Below are 19,500 nucleotides of genomic sequence, written 5' to 3'. Positions count from 1 at the left end.
CCACTCCGTCAGTACAGAACCACTTACTGAAAAAATCTAATTCAGACTCACATTATTTGCTTAATGAACACACCATGCATACATTACATTTATAATTTAATAAGAATCTGTCATGCTATTCTGTTTAATGTGACTGATAATTACCTGTAAATAAGATGGAGGAAGGGAAGTGATATGCTTGTTCTATTGAGCCATGTATTGCAAAGGCATTATCAATTTATTCATTTAATTTTTTAATCCCCTTTTTGGTTCAATCCAACACTGGATTGAACATCCTTTTCATATTGTCAGCAGCATTGTCAGCTGGGGATACATAGTTGCCTGCCATGGAGTTGATATTCAGACATTTTTAGTAACATTTTTCCATGCAGGAGATGCCTGAGATGTTCAAAGAACAGATTTTTTAAATCTGATCAGTAGTGTTCCCTGGACTGTTCACTGTGGGATCTCAAGGTATGAAGCAGAACTGTCAAGGCAGAAAGATTAATGCTCCAAGCAGTGTTGAACATTTGTAATTTTTGTTGTTAATTTTTCCTCTGGTAATGTCTCTCTACCACAAGAACTAGCTGAACCCTCATCCAACTTCTCATCAAATAGGGTCTGAACAATATTCAGGTGCAATTGACCAAGATTTATCCCCCCCAAAAAACACATAGGGAGGCCTGGCAATACGTACATGAAGACAGCAATAGAAGGTTGTTGGCCCAGGTTTGTTACTTACTCCTAGTCAAGCGGTGAGGAGGTGACCAAAGGATAACTTCTTACCACCAGCCAGCAGCTCCGAGGAAGCAATCCAGAGCAGATGGGCAGCTGCCTTCATTTGAACTCATGTTAAAGCATCAGAACCAAAGGGCTTAAAATAACCCAAGAGGCCATGGATCTGTTTAAATAGGCTTACCTCACAAATCTGGGGAAGGGAGGTCCTCTCTGAGTGGAGCTGAGGAGAGGGACAGACAGCTATCTTTGGAGGGCTGGGGGGGGGGGGGGGCAGCGCTTTCAGTAGGGCTGGGAGGCATTAGTTAAAGGTTCATGGAGGGTCATCAGGGTACACTTTCCACCAGCAGCTCTCGAATAGGGTTCATTTCATGGGCCACACCAAAACAGCAAACAATATAACATTTCCTGTTTAGAAAAACAACAATTTTTGGTCCTTAAACTCCCTGAGACCCACAGAGTGATACACCTTGATGTTCACCATCTTTGCCGAGAATAAAATTCCTTCTTCATTAGTCTAAGATTAACATTTAATCTCTCCCTTCAATTTCATACTTAAACGGCAAATGGAGTCAAAAACATCACCATGACAAATTAGTTTTTTTTACTTTTATTGAATTTTCACAACATATACAGCAGAATAGGAAATGTCCACAATCTAACATTTTTGACACTTTTTTTTTTTTTTTTTTTTTTTGGTTTTGTTTAGTTTTTTTTTTCCTTACAGTCATTGTGTAAACTACTGCATAATAAGTTAAGGAACTGGTCTTCCCCCCCCCATATATATTTTTTTCCCCCTCAAAATTGACAGAATAAAATAAAAATTAAATGTAAACCAATTAAACAGTACGTTAGTACGTCAGTACTGTCGTCAGCTGATGCATGATCAAAAATAAATCCAAAAACAAACCAGCAACACTCAAAAAACAAAGGGGTTAATCCACAAAGACACATTCTCCACAGAAAACACTGAACCCAATCGCTTATTTGGAGGTTGATCAACAGTAGCTGAGCAGTCATTGGTCACATTAGAGATCAAGAGAAACGAAGGACATCTTTTGAAGGCTGTAATGCCTTTTGTGTTGTGCCAATTCAGTCTGGTTGCTAAAGGTACCACCACAGTCTAACCCACGTACATATCCTAGTTGGTTTCTTCCCACCACACATAACATAGTTAATCAAATACTGGAAGCAACATTGTGAAGATCTGCACAGAAAACATTAATCTGCCTGTTTTTTCTCTCTCTAAAATATACCCAGAGAGAAAAACAAACCACAAGATCGATGTAAAATACACAAGGAAAAACAAAGCAGGGGTCAGATTTTTCTGCAAGGAGGACATTAGCTCAACAATATAAAGACCACACACACTGCTTGAACCCTTGGTTAGGGTGAACAGGTGTGTCAAGATTAAAGGATAGGGCGCTCAAGTCTTTCAAGGAACTGTGTTGGGAACTCTTGTCTTTATTGCCCATCTGTGTTGAAGTACAGGTGGCTCACTATTCTACCAGAGGAGACTTGTATGGGCCGAATTGCAGTTTTAGGGTGTCAGAGACTCTACCAAAGCATGCAGTGAAGGTAAACAGTCATTGTTACTTACAGCCCAAAACAAACCCCGATCTCTGAAACCCCTTGAGGAAAAAAATAGCAAGCATGCAATATGAAATTTCCATCGCCTCACACCCGGTAGACCCCTGTTCATGTTGTTGGTTTGCACTGGATTAAATACACCCTGTTCACATCCTAAAATGAAAATGAATGGATTCAGCTCAGCTTTGAATCACATGCAGTTTTTTGTGGCAAAATAATTTGCCTGGCTTTTTGCATCAGTGAAAGCAGAAAAAAAAAAAAAAAAAAAGAGATGCACCGATTTCACATCCTAGAATACAAGCACCATTAAACACAGACGTCCTCATTTGAAACAACCTCTATGATTTTACTTTGACAGCTACTGTTAACCTCTTTTTCTTTTTTGCTTATATATTGCTTTGCAATCAAGTGACACAGTCATTCACGAACAGGTCTAGAACATAAATGCAGAGAAAAGAAGGTATTGCGAGCCTGGGTCATTACAGCACATCTCACACAGGGAAACACTGAGAAACCTATTTACAATTCATATATACAAGAAGGAAGACAGCATAGTGGGAAAGTGGAGAGGAGATGGGAAGTCAGCTACTATACTGTATGAAGAACGAGAAGGGCAGAGAAAGCCGAAAAGGGGAACCGCTTGACAAGTAAATGCAAAGACATCTACCCACAGTTAAAGCCAAGAAGAAAAATAAAAAAGACATCTAATTATCAATGCAGAGAGCAAAAAAAAAAAAAGTCGCTTTTTTTCAAATCACACTGTAATCTAAAATGCTAGTTTTAAAACGGCAAACCTGATGGACAGTGATGTGTGCCATGCTTCCCAAAAAAATATCTTCCTACACAAAAGTGAAAGTCACAGGCCAAACCTCATATTTGTCCCCGGTTGAAGAGAGATGTGTGGGAACCACCATGACATCAGTCTGTAAAGATCAAAGAGCCAGTGGAATATGTCAATCCTCATATTCATTGATGAAAGATGGTAGGAATAAAAGTCTAAGATGTTTGGTCTCTGTGGTCATGTCACAGAGCTGTATGCCAGGACAGTAAATTACATCTCAGGTTTGATCCCAAGATGATCCTCTTAATATAAAGCCTAAATGTCCGTTGTGTCAGGGTGGGGGAGAAAATGATCTGAAATATCAAACTGCTGCCGGATTCTCCGAATGGTAGGAGGGAAAGCATGGTAGAGTATTTTCAACAACTCAATATTTTATTTCAGACCCATCTTTTTAAAAACAAAGACTTCAAAATCATCCACCCGGAGTTGTTTATGTAACGCATTGCTCTTTGAATCTGTAAACACGACAACTATTAGAGAAACAGTCTTAGTGGATTTTTTAGGCACTCTGAACTTTCTACCGCCGGAGAAATTGGTCACAAAGATCCAAGAATTGTAAAAGTAGTCTGCTAAGTCTCCTAAACTTCACCCTCAATGATCGGTGGGGGGATTGCAGGTTTTGCATCTAACAACATAAGAATATAAAGGTGGCAAATGCAGGGTGATCATTCAAGCCCTCCGATTCCTTTGGTTTCAAGTAGCTATTTGGTCTCAGAATTGCACCCAGACATTTCTTAAGGGAACCCACTGCTTCAATACAGCTTCCAGACCTACTTGAGGTGCTTCTTAACTTCCAACTACTTCTGGAGGGCAACCTTGTGTTTTCTCCATTCTCAGTCAGTCGATTTAACTCGGGACAAATATGTGGTTTGGCCTTGTTCCACTCTGATTCGACTGCAGTCAGGAACAGCATCAGTGAGAAGTGTGTGTTTTGTTTTTCTCCAAGTGGTTATAAAATATGATACCAAAGACCACAATGTTTGAGAACCACCTTGCATTCACACGCATTCGTTATTAAAGTGCATTTTATCTCTAATAAGAAATTTTTTTTTTGCGTTTGTAAAGCGAATGCCTAACCAGGTCACCAATCGACCGGCTGACGGTTGCAAAGAAAAAGCGGCCTTTTCAGTCGTGCCATAGCCCAGTGTCTAACGCCTGCTGTTACCCATCATGCAGTGGGAGGTGAGCAAGCAAGGGACAAGGAGAACAGACTGCCAAAGACAGAACTCCGAGGTCGGATAAGGTCACAGGAGAAAGCAGCGCAAATTCGGCAGGTCTTTTACGCTCCGGACAGGGAAACGTGACGGCCATTCAATGGCGAAAAACTACTAAAATAAAATAACCCATAAATAAATAAAATTACAATATCTATACGTATATATATCAAGAGAGAGATCTTGTTGAACCGCTCTTTTTGTTATTCCTGGAATACTGTTTGTTGCTCTTTAGTGTGTTTTTTACAATTTATTTTTCTATTCATCAAAGTCCGTCATCAAAGCTACTTTAGGGCGACAGCAGTGGGTCAGTCCTGCTATGATGTCAAGAAACACACACAAAACATCTTTAAAATCCTTTCCGACGGACAAAAATAACTAAACGCTCCAGCAGCAACAGAAAATGCAGCCAACTACCCTGCATGTTCTATATTCATTATATGCACCATCTGAAATAGTGGTTTTAACAGTTTTAGGAATATTCTTAATCTATTTTTGTATGTATGTAGAATACGTTGACTACAGAAGTGACAGAAAGTAACAGAAAATTATGGCATTCTACACCACAATTGTGATTCTAATCACTGGTCTTAATAACACAAGATAGATTACTGAATCTCCCTTAAGACTGTACAACATCACAAGGTATACTTGATTTGTAAAATGAGAATCGTATTGGTGTCTTTCTTGTGGACTCCATGAGAAAAACATTTCACTTTAAAAACAAAACAGACAAAATCTATAACAGGCCTTTGATATAGCATAGAACTTTTTAAATATTTTTTTATATATATTTTTTTAAATTATAATTCTAATACGCTTTGTTAAAATGTATATCTATAGATATATACTAAACGTCCCTTATATACACATTTCAAAGAAAAATTAATTTTTGAAGAAATCTGTACCCCTACCTACCAGAATTGATTTTATTCCTATAGAATTTGTTCATAGAATATATCGAAATCATTTTAAAAAAGAGAACCAAAAAAAAATATATATATAATTTTTTTGGAATTTCACAAAACAGACTAGAATGAAAATGGATACGTTGAAAATAAGTAGAGTTTAGGAACAGGAGGGGAGTGTTAAACTTTCAAGGAAAAGAGGGTCACGTTGGCTAGTATGAATGTATGTTGGTGTTTATATTCTAGGTCAGAGATTTTAAACTGAACTACCGAAGGCCTAACAGTGTGTTTTGGATTTTAATCCGTTCGATTTTAAGCCTCTTCTAGAAACCCCACACGGTGTTTTAACATTTGTTTTCCAGGTCAGACACAGTTGATTTAAAATATACACTTGATTCAAGGTACGCTACCTACAAAATGATTTGTGGGCCCTGGGAAATAAATATTACATTTGTTCAACGTATTGAAATATCGGACCAATGATGGTATTGGATGAGCGGAACGAGAAAAAAAGCCAGAAGACACGGTATGGCAGCCCTCGAGCGATTGAGTTTGACGGCCCCCCCTGTCTATGTTTTGTCACCTGTTCTCAAAGGGGCCTGGAGGGGAGGTGGGGGACGGGGAGGGCGTCTCTAGCAAGCACAGTCCTGGTGAGGGGGAGCAGGCTGCTCGGTTAGCTGTGGCCCCTGTTTGGCTCCTGTGACAGCGGGGTCAGCCGCATCCAAGCTTTCAGACATCTTCTCGCAGATGATGTCCACAAGCCGCTCGAACGTCTGCTTCACGTTGATGTTGTCTTTGGCGCTGGCCTCGAAAAACTCAAACCCTACAATAAAACACGAAAAAACTATAACAATTGATGTTGAGCCTCCTTTGCTTGCCTACATTGTCGATTACCTGTTAATTAAGGTACAGGATAATTGGGAACCCTAGTAAGACTCACCAAGGTGCTCAGACAGCTGTTTGCCTCTCTCTGCTGCTACCACTCTCTCGTCCTCCATGTCGCACTTGTTGCCCACCAGCAAGACCTGCGCGTTGTCCCAGGAGTATGTCTTGATCTGTGTCGACCTGCAGAGACAGGGCACGGAAGCCAGGTCAGGGCCAGCGCCAGCCCAATCCCCCTGAACAGTGGCCGAAATGGTGGCCAGTGGAGGTACGCCATCATATAGACATAATTACTGTATTCACCCACAATTTGGACAATTATACCACATCATCACTGCATTATAGACCTCCTCACCTTCCAACTGTGAGATTGAGGTTAACCACTAGAGTTTAGTGTAAAGATCCTGTAACGTCGTTTCCTTTATTTTTAAAGAATAAATTTAATCAGAACAGAAGAGGTTTTTGAATAGTTTACAATAAGATGACCATGACATTTTTTTTTTTTTTTTTTTTTTATGTTTTTATAAATGGTTGGTAATGGTGCCTACTGTTGTCGCTCCTTAACTTCTGAAGAGGAATCATTGCGAGATCATTTGAGAAGGATGACAGACAGGCCCTCCACACACACGTACCAGTCCTGCACCGCGTTGAACGATTCTTCGTTAGTGATGTCGTACATCAGAATGAAGCCCATGGCCCCCCTGTAGTAGGCTGTTGTGATGGTCCTGTATCGCTCTTGGCCGGCAGTGTCCTGCACAACACAACAACAGCATAAACAACCGGCAAACACACTTCAGTCCAAAACCTGGTCCAGCATGTCTGAAGGTAGAACAGCACCGGCAAACAAGTCAGCGGCCTCTCTTACATATCTGAGTCACAATTCTCTGAAGATCCCATGCCTTATGCTGACGATTACAAAAATGGTGGTTTGGCAGACAGGGACTTGATCACCGGTGGCAGCAGAAACAAATATAAAGCACAGCATGAACCACAGGACTACAGCCACTGTCAGTACAGCACAGCATCTGAAAATTGGCAAATCACGATTGTCAATAAAATGCCTTCATTGACCTGTGTGTGGCTTCCATTTACCGTTGCCCCTTTGGCCCTGGTGTTGGCAGTGCCAAAGCTCTTTCCACGGGTGATTGAGTTACTAGCGAAGCTCTGCTGAATACCCGAGTACTCACTGACTCTCTTCCTTTCAGATAGTTCTAAAAGCTGCCTTGTTCTCCAATCACCACATTAGGCTTAATTTATATAAAAAAAAAAAACATCAGTACTAGAGTAACATGCTAGGAGATGTTATCAGTAAGTCAAAGGAAGTGCAGAGAGCTGCTGTGGACATTGGCAAATGCCTACTCTACTCTCAGTTTCAGAAGAACACAGAATTCTGGACCCTATTTTGGTGCAGAAGGCTTGTTTTATTAGAAGAGAAGTAACACAAGGAAGTAAAGAAGAAGCTAACAAGCAACCAATCACTAGGTGGCCTGACACACCATGCTTCTTAGCACAAATATGTGTAGACAGGATTTGGGATTTACAATAATACCTCAGAAATATATGTTCACTTTCCCAGTACAATTATTGCAAGACATTTTGACTTTCTGTCTCTTGTGATTCCAGAACAGATTGAAAATATTTTCCTGGACAGTGCAAGCTGAATAAAATACTGTAATATTCAGGGATGGGGGAGGGTGGTGAGGCTGGCAGTTTTCGGTCAGCCCTAACTCTGACTCAGGACTGACAGAGAGAGAGGCACAGCCCTGGATTTCAGAGAATACCTCCTGAGAATATATCCAGGCCTGTCAGGAATGGCCACACATGTGCCTCACACCAAGAGAAGCTTGTCAGTGTTTTTGGCCAACAATGGCTCGTTTTGGAGGTGACTGCCTTTTCCACTGCCTGCGTGTTTATGGGCAAGAATCACATGCATATACACACCCACATGTGCAGCACGGCCATATTGGAACGAGCAAATTGTGTCTTGAAGTTAAGCGTTCGTGACGACAAACCAAGCACAAAATGGAGCGGTCTCCAACATGGCTGTAAAATCATGGCCTTGGCTCTGTGCATCTGGCAGATACCTGAATGCGAGTGGAAGGACTGTGGGAAAGCAGGACCGATCCATTGTGTTTGATGGGGGGTCACTAATTCTAACCAACAGAATGGGAGAAAGGTTTTGATATAATGCAAGTGCAACAGCAGAATAAATGAAAGCTGCAGGGCTGGAACTCGTTTTAACCATTTGAAAGCAGTGAGGTCTTGAGTTGGCTCTTGGATGCGTGCAGTGCAGTGTGGGATGAGGGGGGATGGGCTGGGGGGTGTCTGTCCAGTCCACGGTGACGCATGGGGTGGGGGAGGGGAGCCAACCAATCAGCTCACACTGGGCTGTCAAGTGGCTGCTGGCTGGGAGCGTCAGCCCTCTGCAAAGGGCTGTGGTGTGGAAAAGGCTGGCAACAGAGGGAGAGGAGAGGAGGAGTGCTCCCGCTGTCGGTACACTGCACTCCTCTGGCCCCCCCAGGCCAAAGCACAGCCACGCTACCAACGGCACCTCCTCAACAGTCAGATCTCAGGCTCTCTGACTCACTGTTGTGCAGTTGCTAAGGCAACTGCATTGTTGTACTGGAGACAAACAAAACCCTAATTGTGACTCTCAGCTCTTAGGGAGCATTAACACTAAAGCAAAACCAGTATTGTTACCTGGAGCTGCCCTGCGTTGCACTCTCTTGGTCGGTTGGAGTTACACCAAGATGGCTGCCAAATTGGTGAATTGCACTTCAAAATATGGGCATTTAATGTTGCTACATCTTGCTTCACAATTAAAAGCCATGCCAATGCCTTTCATAGAACAACAAAAAAGTATAAAAATTACAGCACTGATTTTTTTTTTGACATTGACTTCCCTTCCAGTTTTGGGGGTCCTTTAAATTTTCCACTGCCGCTTATGGGCTAAAAAACTAACAATTTAGTTATTTTGCTCCCCACCACTCTCCTCCAAGGCAGCCCAATTCTATGTATGAAGTCCCACAGTCAGGGCTCATACTGGCCATACGTGACCTTCTCAGATCCTTCTCTGAATCTTAAGGATAAGCTGGTCTGTTGCGACTCAAAAATGACAGGAAATAACACAAAAATATTACGAGGGCAAGTTTTTTGAGGCGGAAGAAGCAAAACCAAACAGGAAAATGACTTTGAAGATTTCACTGCCTCAAACAACAGAGGAACAGGCCAGGGTTTTTTAGTTTTGGCCCTGAATCTCCCTGGGTTCTTGGGTCTTTACATTATCAATAGCTAACAATCTGGAACATCATAACTTTGACTTTAGAAGTAAATAATGGGTCAAATTAGATAAATGAAGGGCTTTGCTGAAATGGAAACCAGAAGAACCTCTGTCTCTCTTAGACCAGGGATGGGACCCCCAGGATAAGGGCTTCCAGAACTTTAAGACAACAGCATTGAAGCAGCTTGTGAAGGCCATTCCCGGGGTCTTACCCAGATCTGCAGCTTGATCCTCTTGTCGTTCCTGTAGATGGTCTTCACCTTGAAGTCGATGCCCACCGTGCTGACGAAGGCCGGCGTGAAGGAGTCGTCGGCGTACCGGAACAGGAAGGAGGTCTTGCCCACGCTGCTGTTGCCGATGATCAGGATCTTGAACATGTAATCGAAGTTCTGGTCAGAGGACTCCTTCTGTCCGTAGCGTGCGTCCGTAGCTGAAGCCATCTGCAATGAAACCGGAGGAGTGAGCACCACAAAGTTTCCGCGTTTGGTTCGCTCCGTCCCCTACAATTGAGACTGATACCCTGGCGAGGGGATCCCATTACAGTCCTACAGGATTGTGCTGCGAACACCTCCACAGCTAATGAACTAACACAATCATGTGCTAGATTACTTACCTTTCTTATATACTGTATACAGACTGGATTTCCAGGTGTCATTGATGCTTTTGATGTTAAAAAAATTATAAATAAAATCTAAATTTGTCACTTTATGTAACCCTTCTAAATAACATCTTCTGGGATGCTGTATTATATGCATTAAAAAGTCATAATTACCAATTAGGGTTTACAAGAAAAGCATTATAAACCTTGTATACATCTTCATCACACATAAAAAGTACCCAACACACAATATGCTAAATAACGAGCAAGTACAGTAAAACCACCATTGATGCAAAATAACACATTTTCCTTCAGGGTGTTATGGGTAATTTCTCTCTCAATGGTTTTTGATGGCTGTGTGCATACAATAAGTGTGTAACCAGGATAGTTTAGACCATTAGGCTAATCCTGTTGTTCCTTTTTTCGGCATTTGTAAATCCTGTGTGCAACAGAAGTAATGGTCAGCTGTTTGACTCTTCATCAGGTTTGAGGTGTGTGCTCATGGGAAGAAGAAAGAAAAAAAAAAGCAGATGTACAGGTATATTTTTCATAAAATTTTAATTCCATGTTGATCCATGCAAAACCAAGCATAACACATGCTGCTCATAGTGTAGGTCTATATAAAAGAGCCTGTAGCTCTTGAAACCTGAAATGACCTGAAATGGTTACGCGATTGGAGTCAAATTCCCATTGCTGCTGTCTCTGGGCCTTTCTTTATTCTCTCTGGCTTTTTCTCTGTTCTTCTAGAGTTCAGTACATGTTCACACCCTCTTTCTACCACAAAATGCTGCCAAACAGGGCATCAGGGAGGATTAAGTTAAGTAATTAGCTAGTTCCCTCATGCAGGTTTACCTTTGTAAGTTTACCACAAGAATTGTTCTGCAGTGGAATATTACGGTACATCCTTTGTCCTGTTTAGTAAAGTAGAATGAATGTATGTTGAATGCATAGGACACATCGAGAACAATGGTTAAACCATATTAAAATGTTAAGAGTGCAAAAAAAAGGATGGTACATTTACCAAGATGTCATTAGGTAAGGACTCCTGCAAGGGGGTTTAGACCCATTCAGAAGTGATTGCTTGGGTTGGCCCCATTTGTTTTTCTATTGCTGGCAGCTCATCGCTGTGAATATTTCTTTGATTCATTCTGATCAAGCCACTCTCTCTGGTACAGTCCATTATGAGCCAATGGAGCAACTAACGTAAAAACACAACAACAACAAAAATCGATCAAAAGCTTAATTCCTCAGCCCTCATTGAGGCTAAGTGGTATTAATCATATCAGGCATGAAACGCTTGTAGGTGAATAAATCAGGAACCCGAGAGCAGGCCAGGGCATTCCTGCTGCTTCTAATAGATTCGATTTGTGTTTTAGTTTGCTTGAGAGTAACTCCTATATGAATGATTACCATAAAGAAGACTTTTCCAGATAAAACTTTAAGACTATTAGCGGGGATCTTTACTGCATATCCAACATGCATACAATCTCACTGACCACAGAGGAACAATCTCTGAGCACTTACGTACATTAAGGCAGTTGTTTTAAGCAATATGAAATCAAACACGGCTCTCATTAGAGAAACTAATTTCCAAGTCTGAATGCCAAAGGGTAAGACTTTGGTAAAACACGATGAAAATAGAACACCTTTAAATAAGGGGAAGTGAGCAATGAAAACTGTAAAAGGAAATGTGTTTTTCCACCCCCACTGGCTCATACAGTATCCACTTCACATTTGCACTGAACATACACTTGTACTGGTCATCTCTAAATGTTAGATGGAATGGATTGTTTATTCAGTGGTTCAAGTATTTTCTTCTAGGTGCAAAAAAGACTATCAGACCAGGAACCAGTGTTCAGAGTAACTGTTGCACTGGGGGAAGATTATCGAGGGCGAAGGGTGTGTACCAGTGTGCTTGGCGTGCCTGGATCATTCTGGATGAACAGATGTTTGCATGCATGTGTGGGAGATAAACTTCTAAGTACGAATCTCAGGACCTGCAGTTCAGACTGGTAGATCAGGGCTTTGGCAGGTTGCTACAGAGACTGCTGCGTGGCTGCTGTGCAGCTGTGAGTTCAGAGTAGTGGCTCTTCATTATCGGTAGTTTTTTGGAGTGTTGGGAGAAATGAATTTTGCCATATTCATATCCATATTCATATCCATATTCACGTGAAAACACTACGCTTATAAATCATGCATAGATATGGCTCTTGGGGCCCAGATCCATTAATCCCTGGTTTGTTTTAGAAATGGAAGATACCCTTCCCATTTTGCCTGCCCGTAACCACAAGGGTCCTGTTCCCCATGTCAACCTCGACCTTAACAGTGAATTGAGGCCTTGAGAGGTTGAAGTACAGTAAAATGATATTTATGACTGAAAACAGTGGCAATGTCTTCATAAAAAGAGATGAGGCAGTTTTGAAACAAGCAACCTAACCAAGAAAATGGACTAAATGACTTCCTTCTGTCTACAAATCTCTCTCATGTTCCTGGTTTTTAACTCTAACCTGTTTATCTTTTTATGTTTTTTTTTGGGGTTCAATTGTTTCCATTTCAATGGCATAGAGAGACACGCAGGCCGAGACAGTGGGTTGGCCAAGTCAGCGATTTCTCACTGAAAACCGGAGATTCAGATGAGAGGAGCCGATCACATTCCGCTGTAAGCGAGACAAGCTCAAGGTCCCTCTTTGGGCCCCGAATCCTTTCTAAACATGAAAGCAATCGTTTCCCTTTTTGCCGCATTTGAAATCTTAGAACTCCGTGCAATAGGAGCGAACGAGACTGTCACCTTGTCAGAAGCTATTATAAGAAGCTGAGAAAATCAGCTGATGGCAGACAGCATCCAAATCATCCCGTGATCCACTTCCCCTGTGGTACGGCAGTGTATCTGTAACCACCTTCGGTTTTCCAAAGCTAAATGCATTATTGGATCTTGGTGGCATAATCTGTAAGCGGTCCTAATCATCAGTCAAAGAAGACACAGCATTGGCATAACAGATCGATCCCTACTTGGCTCCTCTCGGCTGCTCCTTGACTGACTGCTTGGTAGCGGTGTCTCAAACGCAGTACTTAAGGTTATAAAGATCAACTGAGGCCAGATCTCCATGCCAAGGCAAGGGAGGCAGAGACCATTTGAGAATGACCCCTCCTGAGTCCTAAGACCTTGATGAAATGGCTTTGTCAAAGTCAACTATATTGTAGTTACCAATGGAAACAAAACACACTAACTCTGGTCCTGGTTTGAATCTCGAGGCTTGAAGTAATGGGACACTGATCACTCTGTCTGTAACCGATTGGACCAGAAGCAATATGTCCAAAGTCCGTGAGTGGGCCTGCTCCATTTTATATATTCGCGTCTATACAGTCTAATCAACTGTTTTCTGAAATTTGTCTGCAGTTCCATGGAATATCCTTTCTGGCAAATTACTGGTGCTCCCTCACTCTGGTATATTTTAATAGGCCATGTTTTAGACTTTTAACATGAGAATCCCCTTCCTAAGGAATGTACTGTCTAATTATCTTTCAGCTTCAAAATAATAATACCCCCAATTACGAATACATCTTGTTTTTTTTACTTAATCATTTATGCAATTGCTTTAAGAATGACTCATATTGCAAGCCATGCTGTGGGAAGGCTGATTAATGCCCAGTATTGCATCAGTGTGGCCCCTCTCGCTGTCTTTGTGCACCCCATCCACCGGTACCCATTACAAAGCACCCCTTGGGAGCGGACTTTATCCAGTAATGGATTAATTAAAAAAATACATCTATACGAGTCCTCCCTTTTGTAAACCACTGTCACCTTTCATGCTCTCAACCTCTTAGCGCTCGGATTAGCCTCCCATCTTTTCTCTTATATTAGTCTGCAGCTTCAGCAGCCTCCGCAGCAAGGTGTGGACTTGCTGATGACAGAGTGTCGTATTGTAAGACTCTATTAAGCCGTTTACAGGCACCGCTTTCTTTGTCTTACGATGGTGCAAGAGGAGACGCCCAATTCAGATGCCACAGACACACCACTGAGAATTGGACTGTTTTCAATGTGCGCAAAGAGAACAGAAGACCTGTTTGGCACATCTCACTGGCACAGCTGCCGTCGACTAATCGGTCCCAGAATTCCCTCATTCTTAAAGGAACCAGTAGAAGCATCTTTCATGTATTAGGGGGTCTCATTTGTACCATAACACAAATCTAGACCAGTCACTATAGCAAAACCTGAAGGACTTCCACCCAGTAGGTGAATTAGACAATAGATCTCCATTCCAGATTAAAGCCGTCATCTCATATCAGTTCAAGATGGATTTATAAAGTTGTGCCCACACCCTCCAGCCCCTACACACTGTTACAGATTGCATCTTTCGCAATTATCAATTAAGAACAGCTTTCAGTGACTAAGCCATTATGCTTAGAGTAGCTTCTTCCTCTCAGTCAGTATCTGCATCCGTCTAATTCGGTGATGGCACAATCTTCAATTTTTTGTCAGTGACATTTATTACTTTACAAGTCACATGACCTATTGACGAGTCCCACACTGCCATGTTACTTCTAGCTGTTGACAACCACTATCCTTCTGTAGAAGGATGAAATGAGACAATGCCAGGCCAAACCAATTGGGGATCGAGTTTTAAATAGTTCATATCCATACAGCACAGTCAATTTGCAAGACACAGCATGTGTTTTGGGTTATATATTATATATAGCTTCTGATAAAACTTAGTTAAAAGCGGCTAGAGAATAAATGCAATTTGAAATAATATCCACTGCAAATTCATATTGCAGCTACTGTTTTTTCCCCACAGATCCCTGATTTATTTTTGTAGGTATGAATATGAGGTATGGAAACCCAAGAGTTTACTCTACAGGAGTGCTAGTCTGTTAATCAGTTTAATACAGTGCTATAAAATATCTTTCACATCTCTTGGTGAGACAGTAGGAATACCGCTCAGAGCAATTCAAAACCAGCAGGTAGAGAAATTGTCTTCTCAAGATGAGAAAATTGCAAGTGACCTGATTTGACAAGGAGAGGGGGAGATGGAGAGAGATAGAGAGGAAGAGGGATTTCATTAAAAAAAAGGAAAACCTTTGAATATTTGAGACTGAGCTTTCAATTTGAGCAGTAAGTCTGTAAATGCTGACATTTGCTTCTCCTCACACACACACACTAAAAATTAATCTGTCGTTTATATATACGGAGAACAACTAGTTTGGCCTTGACTAGATTTCGCAATGGTGAGATTTGCAATTTGACAAAATGAACCTGGGAAAAACAGAAACCAAGTTTTGCAAGAGTGAGAAACAAGTACACATATTACCAACTTGACCGACTCCCTTCACTTCCACTTTTAGAAGCAAGATTAGTGCTTTCCAATCAACTCTCAGCCCAGATTTCATCCTTAATTGTTACTTGACTGTAGCCTAGTAGTGCAAAGTTCAGGATCTACATCAGCTCAGGCTTTTAAAATGTGAAGCTGTGTAGATTTTCAAAATAAACGATGAGAGACTGTGCTCAAACTTCTGCTGTCTGCTGTCAGAGGGTACTGATGTTGAGAACCTATACCGACCAACAAGACTACCGATATTAAAATTGATTACCATTTTATCCTGTTGATAGGGCTGTGAGAGGCCCCTTCTTCAGGTTTCACATCCATTACGAACTTTGGGGCCAGTTTAAAAGCCCGTCCTGCCTTAAAGTGAGCAAGAACGATGAGGCTAAGCAACAACCCCAATATCATGTATCAGAGTAACCTAATGCTTCCTGATATAGACCTGTGTGTCAGGAGAGGGAGTGTTTAAGGGTACATGACCAAAGGAAGCATCTCTTTCCTTGGGATACACCACTAAGTTTTAACAAAATAAAAGACACCATAATAAATGTACACACTGGCAGAAAATAGACTTTAGTTCTGTGTCTTTAAAATTCACCCCTTCTGTGACACATTTTGAAGCAGTTCACACAGCACGGAGGTGTGATGTTTCTGCGGCACCGGACCATGCCTGAAGTGTTTTCACACCTCCGTCACCCTTCTGAGTTTAAGACAGTCAATGATGCGAGATTGGCTGACATTTGTGCCTTCGTCTGCCATAACCTCTCTGTAGGCTGACCCTTGGAAGACCACTGCTATTCTATGCAATGGTTCTCTTTAACAAACCAAGTGAGAGTACTGATTTTCCCCAGTTTCCTAGGACCCCTAGGGGCCCCCAGTCTAAGACCCACTGATGTAAGGAAATCTGAAGCATTTCCATTTTTAAAAGGATGCCGTTTCGTTTAGGCGAACGCGCTTGTATTTGAACCCAAGTGGAAGACTATCTCACAGGAACAACAGGAAACAGACTGCTTACTTAGTTGTGAATGTTTATAAAAGCCTGTTCAGATTAGGCTATATTCAGATAAAAAGTAACACATAAATTGTGCAGTTTACAGGCCATTTCCAAGCTGGCAAGTTCTAAGCGCAACAACACACTGAATCAGGGTGGAGGAGAGTTTGGTCACCCTGAACAAAATGGGTTCAATCCACTTTTGAGCAGCTCAACACCCGTCACCCGTGCTTCAGTTAAATCAAGCTGAGATGATCTGGGCTCTCTGGAGCTGGCAAAACAGTATTCTTCTACACTTTATCCCATCTGACAAGAGAATGCTGTGATGGCACTTTGCTAAACCCACCCCAACCCCCTCCCTCAATTCTCAATTCAAAAAACCCTACAGCTGCAAGGGAGATTTCTCGCTCTCTGGGAATAAATTATAGCTTTTGCTTGTCAACATCGAGATGACACAGCAATTAGAGAGAGGGAGGGAGGGAGCCGTTTCTTGGAGAGGAGAGGAGAGAGGGAGACAGCTCGGCCCTGGCTTCCAGAACTGAACAATTTGTTTTGCTCTCTTCGATGTTCATTCAGAGGCAATTTAAAAGCAAACCCAAAAAAGATACATCGAGTCAAGGAGCAGTCAGATTGAGCAGAAGCTGGGATACAGAGACCCTAATCATTTTGCAGACCCATCTCTTATGGTACCAGCTTCTCTGCAGGATACTAAGCATTACTTTATTATGGATTTAACTCATTAACAGTGGATCTATTTTACAGGCAATGCAACAGAGGCAACAGATACCCATCAGATTTAATCCAATTCCAGGCCGAACTTCATACTCTAGTCTCAACCTACCCAAATCCCCCTAGAACATCCTAGAAACACCCTCTTATCTCACTGTAGATTTCCACCACCACTACACCACTAGGAAAGAAACATGCATACACACAAATAACAGCATGCAGTGCCTGAACACGACCAGTTACCAATCAACTTAAAAATCAAGAATAAATAGTCATCCCCACAGCACCCTATACAGTCCCTCCTATGCTCAGCAGCCCAGTCCACGTCCCAGCGGTGCACATCTGTATTGTATCTGATGTGCGCTCATAAAAAAACATGGCCATTTCCATAACCCAACTAGTACATGCCTGCCATTGTATGCAAACCACCGCCTCGTTACTCTTGATCCGAGCCCATTGATATGCAAAGACACAATCAAATGAAATGTGCCGTCGCATAATTGAATGCATCGAAACGCAAAGAATGAATACGCGCTATGAGAACCCCATCCACCTGCAAACAGAGCCTATAGATCCCTCCCATACGATTACAGAGACCCATATCTCACTGCCACCGTGTAGTAATAGTATCGTTTCCTGTGCCAACCACTGAGAGGAAGACAATGCCTGGGCTGCATGCTTGACTGGACCAGTGAAGCCCCGCACGGTGATCCGCATACAGACGCACAGAAGCCCCGGCTCCCCCGCCTCACAATTCAACTTCAACGCCCCGCACTGTAACTGGACCCGCATAGAGACGCGCACGTCCATGTTTTTGCGTGCATTCACACATACCCACTCAATGCCCCGCTATGCCTACATTTTCTCCTAGACTAGGGCATATGATACGATGCTGGGTTTGTTTCGGTTTCTGCCAGTAAACACCATCCTGGCTTTGCCACCTCTCTCCTGTCTCTGCGTCAACGCCGCAATGGTCTGCGTCGCTATTTTAATCCCGCACTTCGACGCTGCGTTTTAGGGTTCATTTGAAATCATCTGCAGATTAGTGTGCATCAAGGAGTCCTATAAACCCCATCGGCATGTCGGTCCTTTACGTCTGCATTCCCGATAACTGGATACCGTGCGTTTGCACAGGAGAACCATGCGATGCGATGATGTCCGAGCCCAAAAAAAACATGGCTTTTTCTGTCATCTGTGGCAACATCTTCTGCTTCCACACTTGCTCTGTATTAAAGCATCCTAAGTCAAATGAAGGTTATTCGTCCTTGTTTTTAAATAGTGCCGGAGCACAACCCAAGCCCACCGGGATTGAAATGTAAAATAAAACGCTCCCTTTTGCTAAATATTGCGTAAAAAAGGTGTAAATATTTGGAAAAACAATTGCCAGCTTACCGTTTCTCTGTTATTGTTGCAGCTCCTATTGCACCACTGCCGCAGTTCTTCTTGCACCTGCAGAAGCTCGGACGTCACTTGATTGACAGCCGCGGACTCAGAGGGCGGGCTGCCCGGCCGAGAGGGGCTTGATTGACACCCGGCACCGCCAATCCGGACGCGCTCCCCCCCCCCGATCTGACAATATTCCCGCTGCGCACGGCCCGGCGTCATTCATTATTCATGCTCCGCCAGCTGAGATATGAATAATGCATGAGAGGAGGAGTCCGGGAAAAATCCTGAATTAAAGGGCTGAGCGCCGGGAAGCGCACGTTTTGGTGACGGGAGAGGCGACGTGATGATGGGCAGAGATGAATCAAGTGAATTTCGGGTCGTCTAGTCAATAAAAGTGTTAATTGTCAATATATGGTAATTTATTATGTATTCATTGATCTGTATTATTATTATTATTATTATTATTATTATTATTATTATTATTATTAATCCGCGCTTAATGGTTATGCTAGATATTGCATTACAGAATCGTTATATGATCATCACATTATTTGAGAGTTGGCCAGAATCTGATTTTGAGGAAGATACACGGCTTTGATCTCTGGAAACAAAAAGAAGAAAAAACTGCGTTTGTGTGACATGCATGGCAACAACACTCACAATAATAAAACACAGGCGGGCAGGGGATGGTAATGAGATGTAGCTGTTCAATCTGCAGCATTTCTGTCTGTGCAGCAGCGCCCCCTCGCGGACACCGGCAGCTCTGCGCGCACAACATGAGGTCCGAACGGCTTGTTTTTCTTGGCGAATTGCTTTCAGGTGATATATATTATATATAAGCACATAGCCCGTGTTGTATAGTGTAAACTGGCATCCAGGGGAATCGCACTATACCGGAGCCCTGTGTCGAGTGCTATACAGCGGGTCAGTGGCATGTTAATGAAGCTTCATTCCCGTCCAGCCAGAGAAGCGCGTTTAGATCTCACTTATTGCGGCTCTGAGGAGACCTGCGATGCAGTGGGTTTATAGAGGCCAAGCCCGGCCTG

General features: G+C 42.4%; 1 protein-coding gene across 1 annotated transcript; it reads right to left on the bottom strand.

Moving 5' to 3' along the window:
• Positions 1-2,547: 2,547 nt before the first annotated feature.
• Positions 2,548-18,544, bottom strand: rab3ab (RAB3A, member RAS oncogene family, b). Its single transcript, XM_066695528.1, has 5 exons — positions 18,461-18,544; positions 9,642-9,869; positions 6,782-6,900; positions 6,208-6,332; positions 2,548-6,090 (listed from the first exon to the last, which is right to left on the bottom strand). Exons 2-5 carry the CDS (start codon positions 9,867-9,869, stop codon positions 5,900-5,902), a joined length of 663 nt encoding a protein of 220 aa, XP_066551625.1. The 5' UTR covers positions 18,461-18,544; the 3' UTR covers positions 2,548-5,899.
• Positions 18,545-19,500: the final 956 nt, after the last annotated feature.

The sequence above is a fragment of the Amia ocellicauda genome, chromosome 22, assembly GCF_036373705.1.
Source record: "Amia ocellicauda isolate fAmiCal2 chromosome 22, fAmiCal2.hap1, whole genome shotgun sequence".
Classification (NCBI taxonomy): domain Eukaryota; kingdom Metazoa; phylum Chordata; class Actinopteri; order Amiiformes; family Amiidae; genus Amia; species Amia ocellicauda.
The sequence above is the reverse complement of the archived record's forward strand: the minus strand, read 5'-3'. Positions and strand labels throughout refer to the sequence as shown.